At 37.2% G+C, this 18,970-nt stretch overlaps 1 protein-coding gene across 7 annotated transcripts in view; it reads right to left on the bottom strand.

Annotated features, from left to right (window-relative positions):
* Positions 1-18,970, bottom strand: part of R3HCC1L (R3H domain and coiled-coil containing 1 like) — a 225,134-nt gene that overhangs the window by 58,634 nt on the left and 147,530 nt on the right. For all 7 annotated transcript variants that reach the window (XM_007478666.3, XM_007478667.3, XM_007478670.3 and 4 more), the window contains one exon: positions 16,795-18,626. In XM_007478666.3, the coding sequence (XP_007478728.1) occupies positions 16,795-18,612 (1,818 nt within the window). In that variant the 5' untranslated portion in view covers positions 18,613-18,626. The remainder of the gene's footprint in view (positions 1-16,794; positions 18,627-18,970) is intronic.

Below are 18,970 nucleotides of genomic sequence, written 5' to 3' on the forward strand. Positions count from 1 at the left end.
TAGTCTGACTATCTATCTTGTTATACAAAAAAAAATGTGGTGGGTTAAGTGGAAACTCTGGGTATTATAGACTTTAGGTCAAGATGTAAACAAGATTTGATCCTTCCCTAAACTGTCATTTTCTTAACTGATCTTTATAATTTTTTATAAAGCAAACTATATTATTTGACAAGACTAATGATTGTGTTATGAAAATAATCATAAAAGCTAATACTATTATAATCATAAAAGGGGTAAGGGGCTTCACATTCACACTGCCTATAGCAAGCCAAACCAAAAAATATAAAAATCCTCCATTAATAATGCCTGAATGGGAGGCTTTTGTAATAAGAATCCAGAATTTCTTAAAAACACAGAATCTCAAAATTAGAAGGGATATTGGAGATGAGTCAGTTGATATTATCTATTAATAAACTGAGGTGCCAACAGGTTGATTTATTCAAAGTCATTTGGCTAGTTGGTATCAAAGTCAAGCCTACAACATACATTTTGATTCTTAGGACAGTGATCTTTTCACTATGCCAGTTCAGTGATGAACTGTTTCATTTTTTTATTTTAAAGGGAAGCAAATATGCTGGGTAAAAAGATTTCCGTCTTGATTCAGAAAAAAAATTATTAGGCAGGGAACATCATGGAAGGTTTGTGGGAATATTTTTATATTGAAGAGGTCACATCATAAAAAAGGAGAGAGCAATCTGTTAATGCTAATCTAACAAATCTACTTAATGTTCCTTATCTATGGATGACCTGGAGATCTAATCATCATCCTCTAATGGATTGGATTATAGTATCTTAAACAGAGTATATAATTCAGACTCCCTTCTTGGTGCCCTAAGTGACTGCATCAGAATTTACTGTGGCACAAAGGTGAAAGTCTATAAATCTCATCTAGGGCAGTCAATAAAAAATGTTAATTCAGACAATTTTACAACAAAAATGAATAAAGGATAGGTTAAGATGCGCTGAAATGGATTTTTAAAAAATCCTGCATGGTGAGGGGCTGAGAAAAGCCTAGAATGTGAAATGTTTGGAGCAGAATGGCCTTATTAAAGAGAGATAAGTGTCTTAAACCAGGCCAAAATAATTAATATGAATGCTTAAAACATACAACACTCACAGGAAAATTTAAAAAGGGAAAACCTTCAGCAATTATTTTTTGTTCTAGTTCTGAAACATCCATAATTGTGGTAATGATATGTTCAGAGAATTCTAGATATCCCTTCTCAAATGGAGGGTCAGTTTTCCATTTTTTTTGTCATCGTTGCAAATCTGAAAGATTTGAGGTGGAATTTATTTGCATTTCTCTAATTAGTAGAATTTTAAACATTCTTTCATATAGTTATAGATAGCCTAGGTTTCTTCCCTTGAGACTGTTCATATCCTTAAACCATTTGTCAAATGGGATCTGGCTCTTATTGTAACAAATTTGAATCAGTTCCTTATATGGCTTGGAAATAAGACCTCTATCAAAAAAACTTTCTGCAAAGAAATCCCCCTGGTTATTTCCCCTTTTATGGTAAATGTCAGAGGGGCATAGAGAAAAAAGGAATTGATGAACTGTTGGTGGACCTGTGAATGGATATAACCATTTGGATAAGCAATTAGGGATTACACACACACACATTTACTAAACAAAGGTCTTATATGATAAAAAAAATGATTATAGCAGCTCTTTGTCATGGAAAAACAATGGAAAACTAAAGGCATGACAGTCAATTGAGTAACTTAAGACAACAGTAGCAAGATGGAATACTATTATGCTATCAGAAATGAGAAAAGACATGACTTCAAAGAGACAAGGAAAGATTTGTATGAACTGATGCAAAGTTAAACAGAAATAGAATGAGGCAAAATAATTTTAACTATAATATCCATACTATAAAAAAGAATAATATTGAGAAGTTTTATAAATTGATGAAGAATGAACTTAGCAGAACCAGAGGAACAATTTCTACAATGACAACAACACTGCAAAGACAAATAACTTCAAAACCTATAAAAACTATGATCCATACAATGTTCATCCATGACTCCACAGTCTGATGATGAGCCACACAAGATAGGTTTAAGGTACAAACTGAGGTAGGGGTATTTCTGTATATAACCACTGAGGAAGCCTGTTCTGCTTGACCCTATATATTTGTTCCAAGGAATTAGTGTTTCCTTCCACCACTCCTCCCCAATGGGATAGTAGAGAAACTATATTTCTGTTTGTTTTTAAAAACATTTAAAAATAGACAGGGTTCTCAGGAGAACATTGAACACAGAGATTGATGCACTGTGCTACAATCGAATGTAATGGACTTCTCCATCAGTGGCAATGCAGTGTTCCTGAACAACCCAGAGGGATCTACAAGAAAGAACACTATACACATTCAGAGGAAAAACAATGAGAGCAGAAACACAGAAGAAAAACAACTGCTTGAATACATGGGTCAAGGGGATATGATTGGGGATGTAGACTATAAATGAACATCCTAATGCAAACAGCAACAACATGGAAATGGGTTCTGATCAAGACACATGTAATAACCAGTGGAATTGCGTGTTGGCTATGGGAGGGGTGGGAGGAGAGGAGGGAGGAATAAAATATGATTTTTGTAACCAAGGAATAATGTTTGAAATTGACCAAATAAAAGTTAAAAAAAAATTAAATTAAAAAAAATTTTTTTAAATGGATGGAGTTCTACAGATGTGAAATGCTGCATACATATTCAGTGGAGTTATCATATAGTTAATTTTACTGAATTGTTTTACTTTGTTACTGGAGTTATCACAGAGTGGGGATAATCTGAAAATGTTTGTAATGTGAAAACAAGACATAGCCATAAAGCTTTTAAAAAAAACAGAAGTATTGTTTTCCAGGCAGCTAGTTCTTTAGTGACTCTTTTTCCATGTTTCAGAAATTGTGATTGTAATTTCAAAGACTAATACCTATAGCTATCTTTCCTCCTGCTATTTAGTGCTACATATACTGGAGGACCACTTGGGGTTAAAAACCAGTCTCTTAAAATCCCTAGCCTTTGTCTCTCAATAAACCTTCCAGGGTGTAAACCTCAAATTTCCTTAGACTTATAATTGTTGAAAATTTCACCATTGGGATATTTCATACTTGGAAAATTTCTTACTGATAGTCTATTGGAATGGGAACTCCATTGGCATGGGAGGTTCCTTCTCTTCCCTTCTTAAGATTACTTTAGGACAGAAACCCTTTACTGAACAATGGAAAGGACTTTGACCTATGCTTAAGCATAGAACAGGAATTTCTTTGAGTCTTAATTGATTTAGAATTGATACAATGGAGATACTTGGAATCAATCTCCACCCTATTCAGTCCTAATAGGATTGAGTAAGGGCTGCAGCCTAGATCAAAATTTAATTATTCCAATCTCTACCATACTCAAGTTAACAGGATTTAGAAAGGGCTGTAGCAAAGGAGTATAGATTTAATCATTTGAAAAATATGACCTTCAAAAGACATGTGCAAAAGCCAGAAACCTCTGGGCGGTCCTGGGTTAAGCGAGAGCCTCCATTGACAGGGAAATTGATGAAGAGTGATTGGTAGATGTGAGGAATGAGGGGAGGCAACTTGGATGGTGTCCTTAAAGATAGGAGGGTCTGGAGACTGGGGAGAGAGGTTGGAGTTTTGGGTCGGTGTGGTTCCTGGGCTCTGAGGAAGCTTGCTCTGAAGGAAGCTGAAGGTGGGGGCCTCTGAGACTGTTTCTCCATTTTGGACACGTGAGTGAAAGGGACTGATCTCTTTTCTTTGCCCCAGCTATCTAAGGGCTTGGGCCTTTTGGCCCAGCCTAAACAGAAGGGGTATTTAAGCCCTATTCCCTTCTCTCCCCTTTCTCTCTCTATATATATATCTCTAATTCCTTTCTTGCTCCTATTGTAATTAAACTCCAAAAAAGGCTGACGGCTGACTTGAGTTTTTCATTTAGGAATTACATAGCTGATTCCTTGGCGACCTTAAATTAATATATATCAGTCTTTTAAAGTGATTCCCTTGTAACATTGTGGCTGACCACACGGGAGTCTAAAGAATCCTCTCAATAAAACTTTTTCCTTGCCTTTTTACTATACTGTTTCACCACTTAGTCCTTTTTTTTTTAAAAAAAAAAAACTTGGCTTAAAGACACAGCTGCTAGAACACGTGAGTATAAAAAACTTTTTCTCTTTTCTCCTTAAGTTAAATTGGAATCAGCAGTTTTTTCTTTTTCTTCCCTTTAATCTTAAGGGACAGCTGGGTAGCTCAGCGGATTGAGAGCCAGCCCTAGAGGCAGAAGGTCCTGGGTTCAAATCGGACCTCAGATACTTCCCAGCTGTGTGACTCTGATAGACAGAAAACAGCTGTTTTTAAATCTCAGCAACAGGACTCTAAAGTCCTGGCTGGAAGAACTGTTTCTAAATATCCTTTCCCTTAAGGAACAACTTCCTGGATTAAAAAAAAAACAAAAAAACCCTGTGGAAAGTTTGTTGCTTTGCCCTGCTCCCCACGTGTTTTGTGAAATTACAAAATATACATATAAAAATGAGTACTACATTCTTTGACAATTATATGGCAGCTGAAGAAGTAGGGGCATTGAGGAATGAAGGATACCTCCAAATTTTTATATTAATAGGTACTGTCATTTTTGTACTCCTCAATACTATATTTAGAGATGAAAAAATAAAAAATATTGAGGATAAAATAAAACAAAATGAGGATAAAATAAAACAAAATGAGGATAAAATAAAACAAAATGAGGATAAAATAAAACAAAATGAGGATAAAATAGAAAATATTGAGGATAAAATAGAAAATGTTGAGGATAAAATAGAAAAAAATGAGGATAAAATAGAAAATATTGAGGATAAAATAGAAAATATTGAGGATAAAATAGAAAAAATTGAGGATACAATAGAAAAAATTGAGGATAAAATAGGAAATATTGAGAAAAAAAAATAGAAAAACTTGAGGATAAAATAGGAAATATTGAGAATAAAATAGGAAATATTGAGGATAAAATGGGAGATATGGAAGATAAAATAGGAAAAATTGAGGAAAAAATGCAAGCCCAATTAGAAGATCTAAAATGTTTCTTACAGGATCAATGGGCAAACACCCACTCTACCAGAAACAGACCTGTTTCTGAACCTTTGAATGAGGAAATTTCCTTCCCTGAAATAGAGATGGAAAACACCTTCCCTATAGCCCAGTTAACAGACTGCTTCTCTCGTGCAGTGCAAATCTTGTCTGAATTTAATCCCCAAAACCCTTCCCCTGCAATCCCAGCTTCTCATGTTCCTTCTCCTACAGAAAACCAAATTCCAATGCAAGGGAGATCTTGTCCTCCTAGAGAAACCTGTCCTTGTCAAACTGACCCACAGGTGCAAAATTCAACTAGAGGCCTGTTTCCTCTAAGAGAAGTACCTGAAATAGGACGAAATGGGGATGTGGTGACTTTAAGACATAGGATACCGTTTACTCCCCAAGAAATAAATGAATTTACACGAAATATCCCCACATATGAACAAGATCCTTTTCTAGTAACAAAAAAGATGGGAGACATATTTTTTCAATATAATCCGTCTTACAAGGACGTTGAGAGCTTACTACAGGCTTTTTTAAGTGAACGTGAAAAAAATAAAATAATTGCTCATGTCAACAAAACCCGGGGGCGTAATGCAGCACATTGGCCATCTCAGGATCCCGAATGGGACTATAATAATCCTGAGGACTATCTACAACTATACCGTTGTAGAGAGGCCATCCTCACGGCCATGAAGGAATGTGCGGACAGTACAGATAAGTGGATGGAACTGGAAAAAATTAAGCAAAAGGAAAACGAAACACCCTCCAGATTTATGGACAGAATTATCGAGTTTGGGGACAGATACTTAGATTGGGACTTAAATAAAGAGAATAGTTTAAGACAAGTTAGAAGAATCTTTGTAAATAATTCTTGCAAAGTAATTAAAAATTATTTTAAAACACAATGCCCAAGATGGTCAGATATGGACCTTGAAGAATTGCGAAAAACAGCTATATATGTTTTTAAGGGAAACGAAGAAAAGGAGAAAGAGATTAATGATGACATGGAGGAAATGAAGAAAAAAATGAGATGTGTAATAGATAGGATAACTAAATTAGAAAGTGGGCATGATAATGAACCAACGACAATTGCCCCTCTCCAGAAATCCAATTATCAATCCATTACTTGCCACTTCTGTGAGAAGAAGGGCCACAAAATGATGGAATGTAGAACCTTTCTTAAGATGTTTGGAAGGAATACACAGTTTAATAATGGTTTTAGAAATAATAACTATAGAAATTATGATAATGGTTATAGAAACCAGAATTCTAGAAATTATAATAATGACTATGGAAATAACTATAATGAATATAGAAATAAGAACTTTAGAAACCAGAATTATAGAAATAGGAATTGGGAATTTAATGACAATGCTCAAATTGAAGAAAATTTTAATGATAATACTCAACAATATATGAGAAATGGCGCTCGTCCAAAAATTACTCGAGGTACTAATGACCCTCAGAGAGGTGCCCTTCAGGGGGGTGCCCAAGGAATATCCCAAACACAATGATGGTGCCCGGGGGGGGCTGGGGCACAGGAATCAGAGGATACAACCTTTGATTTCCCAGACCCTGATGTCCTACTACCCGTTGTCCCTATCCACTGCCCTCCCCATACTAATGAACCCCATGTTAACTTAAAAGTGGGTAACACCTATTATGATTGTCTATTAGACACCGGAGCTTCCTGGTCTGTATTAAAGAGAACACCTGATTTACAATGTTATTCTATTGGCTCAGAGAATGTAATGGGAGTATCAGGAATAACCCAAAGAGTTAAAAGACTTCCTCCTAGAATGGTGTCTGTAGGACCCCTAGAGGTACAACACTCCTTCCTTTTGATGCCTGACTCCCCTTTAAATTTGCTGGGGAGGGACCTTCTATGCAAACTCAGAGCCACAATAACCTGCTCCCCAGATGGCTCATTATCATTAGAAGTACCAGAGGAATCTTTAAATTTACTCCCTGTACTTCTCTCTGAAAACCAGGAGGCAAAAGAACCTTCCATTTTTGAAATACCTAAAGATATACCGGAGTCTCTTTGGGCCACATCTTCTACTGATGTAGGCTTACTTAAATCTGCTGTTCCTGTGCAGATAAAAACTAAATCTAGCCCACCTCCTTCTATCCCTCAGTATCCCCTCTCAAAGGAGGCAATTGAGGGTATTACACCAGTTATTAACTCATTAATAGAACAGGGAATAATAATCCCTTGCAAATCTGAATACAACACGCCCATCCTGCCAATTAAAAAACCAAAAAAAGGACCCGATGGCAAGCACATCTATAGATTCGTACAGGATCTAAGGGCAGTGAATAATCATGTTATAAAGAGACACTCCGTAGTTTCTAACATACATACTATTATTTCATCTATTCCTAGCACAGCTACATACTTTACAGTAGTAGACTTGTGTTCAGCTTTCTTTTCCATACCAATACATGAAAACTCCAGGCATATTTTTGCTTTCACCTGGAAGGGCTCACAATATACCTGGTGTCGGCTGCCACAGGGTTATGTCGAAAGTCCGAGCTTATTTGAGCAAATTTTGAGCCAAGACACAGACAATATAACATTTAAAAATAGCAAATTAATCAAATATGTAGATGATCTACTCTTGGCTTCAACAGATGCAGAAACATGTCAAGAAGATAGCAAACACCTTCTTTTGGAATTGCACAAAAGAGGACATAAAATCTCTAAGGATAAAGTTCAATGGTGTCTCCAAAAAGTAGAATATTTGGGATTCATCTTGACTGCGGGTGCTCGTTATATTTCTCCAAAACGAATTGAGAACATTCAAAAATTGAGTGCTCCTACCACTAAGAAACAGCTGAGAGCAATTTTAGGAGCAACAGGGTTTTGTAGACAATGGATTCCTTGCTATGGGGAAATCACTAAACCCCTTATAGCATTAACAAAGGATTCAGTTCCTGAACCCCTCAAATTAGAGCCTGAACACTTGTCAGCTCTAACAGATCTGAAAAAGGCTATCATGTCTGCCCCTGCTCTAGGCATCCCAGATTACAACAAGCCATTTACTTTATATGTGCATGAGCGAAGAGGAGTAGCCTCTGGTGTGTTAACTCAGACTTTGGGACCTTCTCAGCGCCCAATTGCTTATTATTCTGCCCAACTAGACCCAGTAGCAGCAGGAGCACCACCATGCCTTAGAGGAGTAGCTGCTACAGCCTTACTAGTAACAAAAACCGTTGATTTAGTATTGGGATGTCCATTAACAATAATGTGCCCACATGAGATTGAAGCATTATTGGTAAAACATAGAACACAGGCATTCTCGGATCAGAGAATTACAAGGTATGAAATAACCTTATTAAATAGTGAAAATATTACCTTGAAACGCTGTTCAACTCTTAACCCTGCCACCTTGCTTCCAGATTTACCTACTTCAGGAGAACCACTACATAACTGTGAAACATTAGTGTCCATGGCAGAAAAGCCTCGAGATAATCTCTTGGACACTCCCTTAGACAATGCAGATTTGATTTTATTTACCGATGGTTCCTCTTTTATGAGGGATGGCATACGTTACACTGGAGCTGCCGTAGTCTCAGAATTTGCCACTGAATGGTCAGCTTCACTACCTTCTAACATTAGCGCTCAAGGAGCAGAACTCATAGCTCTAAAACAAGCTTGTATAATTGCCAAGGATAAAAAGGCAACAATTTATACAGATTCTAGATATGCTTTCGGCATTTGTCACTCAGTCGGGATGCTATGGCTCCAAAGAGGATTTTTAACCTCAGCTGGAAAATCCATAGCTAATGCAGAAATTATTAATGAAGTTCTTTCTGCTCTCAAACTGCCTAAAGCCCTAGCTGTAGTTCATTGCTCTGCCCATACAGGTGGCTCTGACCCTGTCTCTAGAGGAAATGACCGAGCAGATGCCGCTGCAAAACTAGCAGCCATAGAAGGACCTGGATTAATTTTAACATTAACAACCACTGATAATTTAAATTTATCACTCTCCTATAATGAAAAGGAAGTGGAAAAATGGAAACAAAAATTTAAAGCAAAACAAATTAATGGAGTATGGGTGTCACCTGAAGGAAAACCCCTGCTCCCTAGAAGTTTCTATAACCAAATTTGCCAATCTATTCATAAAAATGGTCATTTTGGCACCCAGGGCATCGTGGACTCTGTCAAGAGAGTATGGATAGCCCCTGGTATAACTACTGTAGCCTCTAAAGTATGTTCAGCCTGCCCTATTTGCCAGGCATATAACCAACATGCATATCGTGGAAAAGCCTTTGGGGGACGTCCTCTGGCTTACACACCTTTTGAACATCTACAGATAGATTTCATTACAATGCCAAAAGCTGGACGTTATAAATTTTGTCTAGTAATTGTAGATCAACTAACCAGATGGCCGGAAGCATTTCCTACGACCCGAGCCACAGCAGATTTTGTTGCAAAGATACTTTTAAAAGAAATTATTCCTCGTTTTGGCCTACCAGCACGTATTGACTCCGATAGAGGGAGTCATTTTACCGATTCTGTCTTAAATCAAATATATTCTTGCTTGGGGATAACTCCAAAATTCCATGTTCCATATCACCCCCAGAGCTCAGGCCAAGTGGAGAGGATGAATAAAGAACTTAAGACTATGATTGGCAAATTATGCACTGAGACCCATTTAAAATGGCCTGAAATTCTCCCTCTGGCCCTATTTTATCTTAGAAGCAGGCCTAGAGGAGACTTACATATTTCACCATTTGAGATGCTTTTTGGACATCCGCCTATACAGGCTAAGCCTTTCTCCCCGGCTTATACATCGCTATTAGGGGGAGATATTACTATTGCTTCCTATATACAGGAGTTACAGCACAAACTACGTGAACTTCATGAATCTGGAGCTGCAGTACAAGCTGGACCATTAGACTTTTCTCTGCATGACCTGAACCCAGGAGATAAAGTTTATATCAAGAATTTCAAGCGAACTGGAGCAACTGAACCTTCCTGGGAAGGACCATTCCAAATATTATTAACTACTCCAACATCTATAAAGATTGGAGAAAGAGACTCTTGGATTCACTGCTCACATGTGAAGAAAGCATCTTCTGCTGAGACTGATTGACTCTATCCTATCATATGAATTGTGACTCTATCTTATCATATAAATTGGAGATAATAATCCATAGACAAATGGATGCTTCTTTTTTCTTTCAAGAATATATTGAATTACTGATTTTTTTTCTCATTTTTTGTACTGAAGGTACACATAATTAATATTAATATTTTTTCCCTACAGTAATACAAGTTAATATATATACTCTTGCTATAATATCAATATATGCCTAAAAGCTTTAAACTATGGGAACCTGCCATTTATTAATAAAATATTATAGGACTGTGATTAATGTTTGTGTCTGATTCCAGGAAAAGGGATAAAAACAAGGAGCACAGACTAAACCTGAATAGTGCCAATAGAGCACACTAGAAATATTAAAGTGAGACTCGAGGTTGCGACGCTTAACTTATGTTTAAGTCGTAGGACTTCCTTGTATCTACACTCTTTTCGAAGTACTCAAACAAGTACAAAGCTTGACTATCATGCTGGCTACCTATATCCCTGAGGAAAAAAATCAGACAAGGGAATGACATTTCCCCATCAAAATAAAATTCTAATTCTTTTCTTCTTATATTATGGCAACTTCCTGTAGTCTTGGCTACAAATGGCTAAGTGAAATATTACTGCATTCTGTCCTACATACTTGTGGGATAGAAATTACTTTAAATTGGACCTATACAAGGTCTATTTTGAATTTTTCTTATGTTTTTGATTATTTTTCTATTCTTTTGATAATTGACACATACACCCCCATAACTGAACATTGCATTCTGAGCTAAACTTGATATATTTTTTTTAAATACTTACTTCAGGGGGGATTGTATTTTAATTTAAAATCTAAGAATTTTTGAATTTTTTTTGTTTGAGATTGTATTTTTATAAAAATCCAAGACTTTTGTTTAAGATTTTACTGTTATAAAAAAATTCAAAGATTTTGATTTTGTTCGAGAAAAGATCTTCAAGAAAGAAGCTTGAAACTTTTATATCCAGAGAATGAACTGTTGCAGAAAGATGCCAAAAACCTACACTTCATCAAGAAGATCAAGAATGAACTTTGGATGTGATTGATTGGACTGAACTTTTGATTGAACATTTATTGTAACATTTATGCCAAAAGGGACTGCCCCTAATTTGGCTTTCTGTCAATGCGCCTAGCAAACATTGGTTTTGCTTTCTTTTCTTTTCTATTTCCTCTCTCACTATTCTAATTTCTCTTAGAAAATTGAATATTGTGTATATCTTTAGTTAGAAGTGAATTTAGAACTACAAAATGATTATGTTAAATGATCAATGGGGAGACTAGTCTCCCAATGATCATCAGGGGGGATTGTAAACCTCAAATTTCCTTAGACTTATAATTGTTGAAAATTTCACCATTGGGATATTTCATACTTGGAAAATTTCTTACTGATAGTCTATTGGAATGGGAACTCCATTGGCATGGGAGGTTCCTTCTCTTCCCTTCTTAAGATTACTTTAGGACAGAAACCCTTTGCTGAACAATGGAAAGGACTTTGACCTATGCTTAAGCATAGAACAGGAATTTCTTTGAGTCTTAATTGATTTAGAATTGATACAATGGAGATACTTGGAATCAATCTCCACCCTATTCAGTCCTAATAGGATTGAGTAAGGGCTGCAGCCTAGATCAAAATTTAATTATTCCAATCTCTACCATACTCAAGTTAACAGGATTTAGAAAGGGCTGTAGCAAAGGAGTATAGATTTAATCATTTGAAAAATATGACCTTCAAAAGACATGTGCAAAAGCCAGAAACCTCTGGGCGGTCCTGGGTTAAGCGAGAGCCTCCATTGACAGGGAAATTGATGAAGAGTGATTGGTAGATGTGAGGAATGAGGGGAGGCAACTTGGATGGTGTCCTTAAAGATAGGAGGGTCTGGAGACTGGGGAGAGAGGTTGGAGTTTTGGGTCGGTGTGGTTCCTGGGCTCTGAGGAAGCTTGCTCTGAAGGAAGCTGAAGGTGGGGGCCTCTGAGACTGTTTCTCCATTTTGGACACGTGAGTGAAAGGGACTGATCTCTTTTCTTTGCCCCAGCTATCTAAGGGCTTGGGCCTTTTGGCCCAGCCTAAACAGAAGGGGTATTTAAGCCCTATTCCCTTCTCTCCCCTTTCTCTCTCTATATATATATCTCTAATTCCTTTCTTGCTCCTATTGTAATTAAACTCCAAAAAAGGCTGACGGCTGACTTGAGTTTTTCATTTAGGAATTACATAGCTGATTCCTTGGCGACCTTAAATTAATATATATCAGTCTTTTAAAGTGATTCCCTTGTAACAAGGGGCAGCTGGGTGGCTCAGAGGATCGGGAGCCAGGCCTAGAGAAGATCTGGGTTTAAATATGAGTTCCGTGTGACCCTGGGCAAGCCACTTAATCCTTACCACTTCTGTCTTAGAACCAATATGCAGTATCAAGTCTAAGAAGGTAATGGTTTAAAAAAAAATCATAAGAAATGTTGTTCAGTCAGAGTTGAAATATATTAGCGGGCAGCTGGGTAGCTCAGTGGATTAAGAGCCAGGCCTAGAGACGGGAGGTCCTAGGTTCAAATCTGGCCTCAGACACTTCCCAGCTGTGTGACCCTGGGCAAGTCACTTGACCCCCATTGTCTAGCACTTACCACTCTTCTGCATTGGAGCCAATAAAGAGTACTGACTCCAAGATGGAAGATAAGGGTTTAAAAAAAAAAGAATAAATCTTCCAATTTCCCTCATTCCACATTGCTACTTTCCAAGTAGCACCTATAGTAGCAACAAGAATATTACAGTAGTAGCCCATGGAAGTATAAGGATGCAATGACAATAAGGCCACAAAGACTGTGACCTACAAACTGTGGAAGAGGAGGATGATGAGAGCTATAGTAGGAAAAAGTCATTAGTTAATTCACTAAACTGGGAAGTCATTCAGAATGCTTTTTCTGACCTTTAATTTAAGAAATTTACAAATTTAGAATTCTATTAAGTGAGTTCCCATATTTTAGAAGATGCTTCTATTAAGACTTAGTATGCGGGGGGAAGACTTAATGGACTAGCCTCTAAATCTTTGGGTTTAAGAGAATGAGGAAGACCAGATTTGTAGAGTTATAGGGCATGACAGAATAGGATATATTAGGTAGACTATAGGTTAAGAGAGTCTAGGGGAGAATTTTTTTTCCTCTCAGTAGTTATTTATTGTGATTCTGGGCAAGTTCTTTAACATCTTTCAGACTCAATTTACTCATTTCTAAAGTAAGAATATTAACCCATTTCCCCAGGTTCTTATGAGGATTGAGTGATAAAATATATGGAAAGCACCTGTAAACTTAAAGGGATAGACTATTTTGTTATGCTATTACTTTTGTCATTGCTTCTCTCCTCTTTCAGCTTTCAAAGATTTTTACAAAACATATCTTCACCTGAAAAAACTACTTACAATTTCTGATGGCTTGCCCCTGAGAAAAGAAAAAAAAAAAACAAACAAACCCAAACATGTTCCTTAAATATGTAAGTCAGTTATAAACTCCACAAATTCATTCATAATATTGACTTTGTGGAGTTTATAACTGATGATTGTGTATATCTATAGTTAGAAGTGCATTTAGAACTACAAAATGATTATGTTAAATGATCAATGGGGAGACTAGTCTCCCAATGATCATCAGGGGGGATTGTAAACCTTAAAATTTCTTAGACTTATAAATGTTGGAAATTTCACCATTGGGAAATTTCATACTTGAAAAATTTCCTACTGATAGTCTATTGGAATGTGAACCCCCTTGGCATGGGAGGGTCCTCCTCCTCCTTACTTAAGTTTACTTTAGGACAGAAACCTTTTGCTAAACAATGGAAAGGGTTTTGACCTATGCTTAAGCATAGAACAGGAAGTTCTTTGAGTCATGATTGATTTTAGAATTGATACAATAGAGATACTTGGAATGACAGAACCAGGTCTTGGAACTTCCAATCTCCACCCTACTCAGGGTAACAGGATTTAGGAAGGGCTGCAGCAAAGGATCAAGATTTAATTATTTGAGAATATGACCTTCAACAGACATGTGCAAAGCCACAGACCTCTGGGAGGTCCTGGGTTAAGCTAGAGTCACCATTGACACAGGGAAGACATGGACAGTGATTGGTAGATGTGAGAACTGAGGGGAGGGAACTTGGATGGTTTCCTTAAAGATAGCAGGGTCTGAGGACTGAGGTGGGTTGGAGAGGTTTTGCTCTGAGAGGTTGTGCTCTGAGAAGCTTGCTCTGAAGGAAGCTGGAGGTGGAGTCCCCTGAGATGTTTCTCCATTTTGGTCACGTGAGTGATAGGGACTGATCTCTTTTCTTTGCCTCAGCTATCTAAGGGCTTGGGCCTTTTGGCCCAGCCTAAACAGAGGGGGTATTTAAGCCCTATTCCCTTCTCTCCCCTTTCTCTCTCTCTCTCTCTCTCTCTCTCTCTCTCTCTCTCTCTCTCTCTCTCTCTCTCTCTCTCATACCTTTCTTCCTCCTGTTTGTAATTAAAAACTCCATAAAAGGTTGACTACTGACTTGAGTTTTCATTTAGGAATTACATAGCTGAATTCCTTGGCTACCTAAATTAATATATATCAGTCTTTTAAAGTGATTTCCTTGTCACACTTCCTTCTGTAGAAACCTGGTCAAGTCATGCCTTTGCTCAAAACTTTTTAGAGGTTTCCTACTGTCTATCAAGTAGAACCCAAATTTAGTCTTGCATTTAAGATCCTCCAAAACCTACCATTATAATATCTTGCCTACCTCTCAAACTATTCTCCAGAATGTATGTCACATTCCAGTAACAAAAGACTACTTTACTGTCCCCCCTCATATCTTTGTTCACACTGTTACCTTCTCCTGGAATCCTTTATCTTCTCCTCCCTGTCTCTGCCTACTGAACTACTACTCATTTTTAAAAGTCCAACCCAAATGCTACTTCTTATAGATAGCCTTTCTTGATTTTCAGAACCAAAGCTAGTAATGACTTTTTCCCCTATGGACCTTTGGGCCATTTTGCTCATGCACTCATCATATAATATTTTTTGTTAAGTTATTTGTGATGTGCAATATATCTCCCTTTACTAGGACAGAGACTTTGTCTAATCTAACCTATCATTTCCCTCATACTTAGCACAGTTCTCTTGCAGATAATAGGCACTTAGCAAATGTTTGTTGAGTTGAACTGAATTGATATGTTATCCAAAAAGTGAACTAAATGGCTTTATAGCTTTCTTATACGTGCTTGCTCTCCACCTGAATCAAGTAGTTCTTTTAAAATTTAAAGATTCCTTTGAAGCTAGTTTTCTCCCAAACAAATTTCCCCAGTCACCTAATTTCCCTCTATATAATTGTAAGTTAAGTTTAAAATGCTATCTCCTACATGAAGCATTTCCTAACCAGCTGTAAGGGGTGATAACTTAAACTAAGTACCCAACACACTGGCACTTCATTCTTCAGTTGTATTTTATATATACAATGTTCAAGCATTTATTCTAGAATTTTTAATAGTATATCTTCAATTTAGTGAAAAAACTCTTAAAAGAAAGTTGTAGTGTCTTCTTTATGTTCTCACCTCACAGTGAATAACACAACACTATACATTTGTGGGAGTTGGGGGAGGGAGAAAGAGATCAATAGAGGAATACCCCTCTTAGTATCACCCAATCAATATTACTTTGCAGAACATCATTATAGTAGGGATTTGCAATGCTACATTGGTGATGGGTATAATATGCTTCAGCTGATCATCCAGGATAAAAATTGTATAGTCATCAGTGATACAAGTTAGCATTTCAGGTTCAAGGACACTAACTTCCCAAAGATCAATCTGCTTACTGTTGTAACACTGTAAGGAACATCCTTATGGATTTCCTAGTTTTTTATTTTAATTATGCTAATTTCATTGTTTTATTTAACAATTATTACCAGGATAAAGATTATATACCCTAAAGTCTCTACCAATATTTGTCTTAAGCTTTCAAAGTCTGAATTCTGGCTGCCCAAAAAAGTATTTCCCATTTATGACATTTTCTATGAGGCTAACTATACAGAAATATACTGGATTTGGAATCAAAGAACCTTGCTTCAAATTCACACTCATATTTTTTAACACCTATTTAATCCTGGGAAAGTCAGCTTCTCAGGATCTCAACTTTTTCAATGGTACAATCAATAGCCAGGACTAGAGGATCTCTAAGGTCCTTTCCAGTTTTAAATTCTATAACTCCATAGTGTTTCACTGTAACAAGTTTTCATGGAATCAATTAAGGCAACAGATGGGGATGTGTTCAGTGAGGGTACTTCCTCTGAAAACTCATGATCTAAAATATGGGGCAGGTGATATCCATTTTGTCCATATAAAGTTATTCACTAAATTTCTTCTATTTTCCCCAAATAATGTCCATCATTAAATTTCTAGTTCTTTAACACAGTCAAGTCTCTTAGGCTATAGCTAACTATAAAAGCTTTATTCTATGGATTTTATTTAAAAGACCTAAACATATATTTTTAAGCCTTTTTCATTTTAAATCTCTAAGTATCACTTTGTGTTAGCATGGAGGTATACCATGCTTTGCCCCAGTGTTTTCAAAGACTCCCAGATTCATCTTATTTCATCTAAACATACCTCTTCTAGAAGTCGTGGATCCAGGCAATCTCCATCATCATTAAACAAAGAGTCCCAGCTCTCCTCTGTAGGAACATTTCCATCATTGGAGGAAGGATAAGGAGCTTTTGGTTCCAGTTGTCTGGCAGAAGATACAGTATATTCTACTTTCCCAGAGACATCTTCCTCATCTGTTTTGAACTCTTCACCAGCTCTCAAATTATGAAAAGACTCTGTGAAATCATCTGCACAATCCAGATTACTGCTCGAAGCCTCGTTAGAAAACGATTCTGTCTTATCTAACACACAGAGTCCGGAGTCCAAACCAGAACCATGATTGCTGTATGCTGTCTTCTCTATAGGTATTACAGAGGTACAATCTGACAAATCCTTCACTAGTCTTCCCATTGACTCCTGACAACTGGATAAATTATCTTCAGAGTGACTGTCTTTACAAACAGTCAAGCTGCTTGAGCTTTCATCTCCACACTCTAAACTGTTGGCTACTACAAGAGGGGTTATGTAAGTACTTACTCCCATACAGTCTAGCAAACTGTTTACGCTGCTACAAGCCTGTTCAGTGATTCCGCCCACAACTGCTGAGTTGCTGCCCACACTTGTCTCATCAGTTCCATCATCTGTAACGCTCATACATGCCTGGTCGGTAATGTCACTGTCATCCTCAGGCTCTTTACCTGGAGATGATTCATCAGCTACAGCACTTGAATGGTCAGGTTCATAACACATGTGTGACTCATAAGCAGGGTCACCATTCTTCTCAGACTCTCCACTCATGCATGTTAGATCCGCAATGTCAATGGCATTCTCTAATTTACTGACTGTGTGCATGTGATTAGACAGAGGATCCCCTATCTCGGATAGGCTAGCTCTATTTTTCTGATCCAAGATGCCAGCTGTACTACTGAGGAACATTGGATCACTGAGGTCACTGACATTTTTAGGTCCGCTGACTGTGCATGCTTGAAAGATGACATCCTCTGGGCTCCCCTGACTAGCAATGCTCTTTATATTTTCAGTTTGGGGCTTTGGTATGTCACCTGTTGTATGGACAATTTCTTGTACAATTTCAGAAGGCGAGTTTAGCTTTGTGGGTGCCAGCACATAGTCAGGATTCAAAAGAGACTTGCCATTCTCAGACTCATCGAAAAACTGAGAACCAGACACTGTCTCTACTACCCTACAATTAGTACTAACAGTGCTTTCCAATTCTTCTACATAACTCATCCCACTTAGTTCTTTCTTTCTGAAATCACATAATCTCATGCTTTGGAATTGTTTAGTGGGAGCCTGATTCTCATAGATTTCTGTACTAGACTGTGATATAAGTAATGCTTGTGGTACTGTCATATTGCTGGCTTTGGAATCTATATATTTCTCTTCTTTCTTTGGTTTAAAATGTATTTGTGAAGGTACTTTGGAAAAACTACTAGGATTTGGGATCTTTTGTTGATTTTTGTCGAACATTTCTTTGGACTCTGGAGTTCCCTTTGGAGTATGGAATTTTCCTCTGTTTCTTTCTTTCAAGTATGTACCTTTTTTTGACTTTGAATTATTTCTCTTTCCATCCCTATCCTTGTGTTCTTGTCTGCTAGGACTACTACTAGGTCTTTGAAGTTCAGAACTGACTCTGAAGATATCATTCTTTGGAGGCAGATGACTTTCTTCTTGCCCTTGATTCACTCCAGCATTCAGATGCTTATAGCTTATTTCCTGATGATCTGATATGGGAAGCACTGAACCCCGTCGAGCTTTGGGTACATAAAGGGCCATATCTGGCTTTCTGGCCCGAGGTCTGCATCTCTCAGCATCAGGCTGCATGATACCACCTTAATCTGCAAGAAAAAGAATAGTTTAGTTCACATTGATTAGCTATTAGATATAAGGCAAAGTTATGTTATCCCTTCCCCATTCTCGAGGTATTTTTTAAAAATAATCTAAGGTCAGTAGCTTATTTACATAAATAAAGGCTGAGAGGGTAGGAGAAAAGGGGAGAAAAAATCATTAATCAAGCATACAACAATTTAAAACAATTCTAAATTAATCCAGGAATTCATGAATTATACCTCTGACTTTCTTTTCTTCTTCAAAATTCCTTTGCTCTACTTTATATTTCCTGCTCAAAACATAGAAACACTTTTTCTTCCATGGTTCTTTCAACTTTTGAACAACTTAGCTT

This window comes from Monodelphis domestica, chromosome 1 (assembly GCF_027887165.1).
Source record: "Monodelphis domestica isolate mMonDom1 chromosome 1, mMonDom1.pri, whole genome shotgun sequence".
NCBI classification, from domain to species: domain Eukaryota; kingdom Metazoa; phylum Chordata; class Mammalia; order Didelphimorphia; family Didelphidae; genus Monodelphis; species Monodelphis domestica.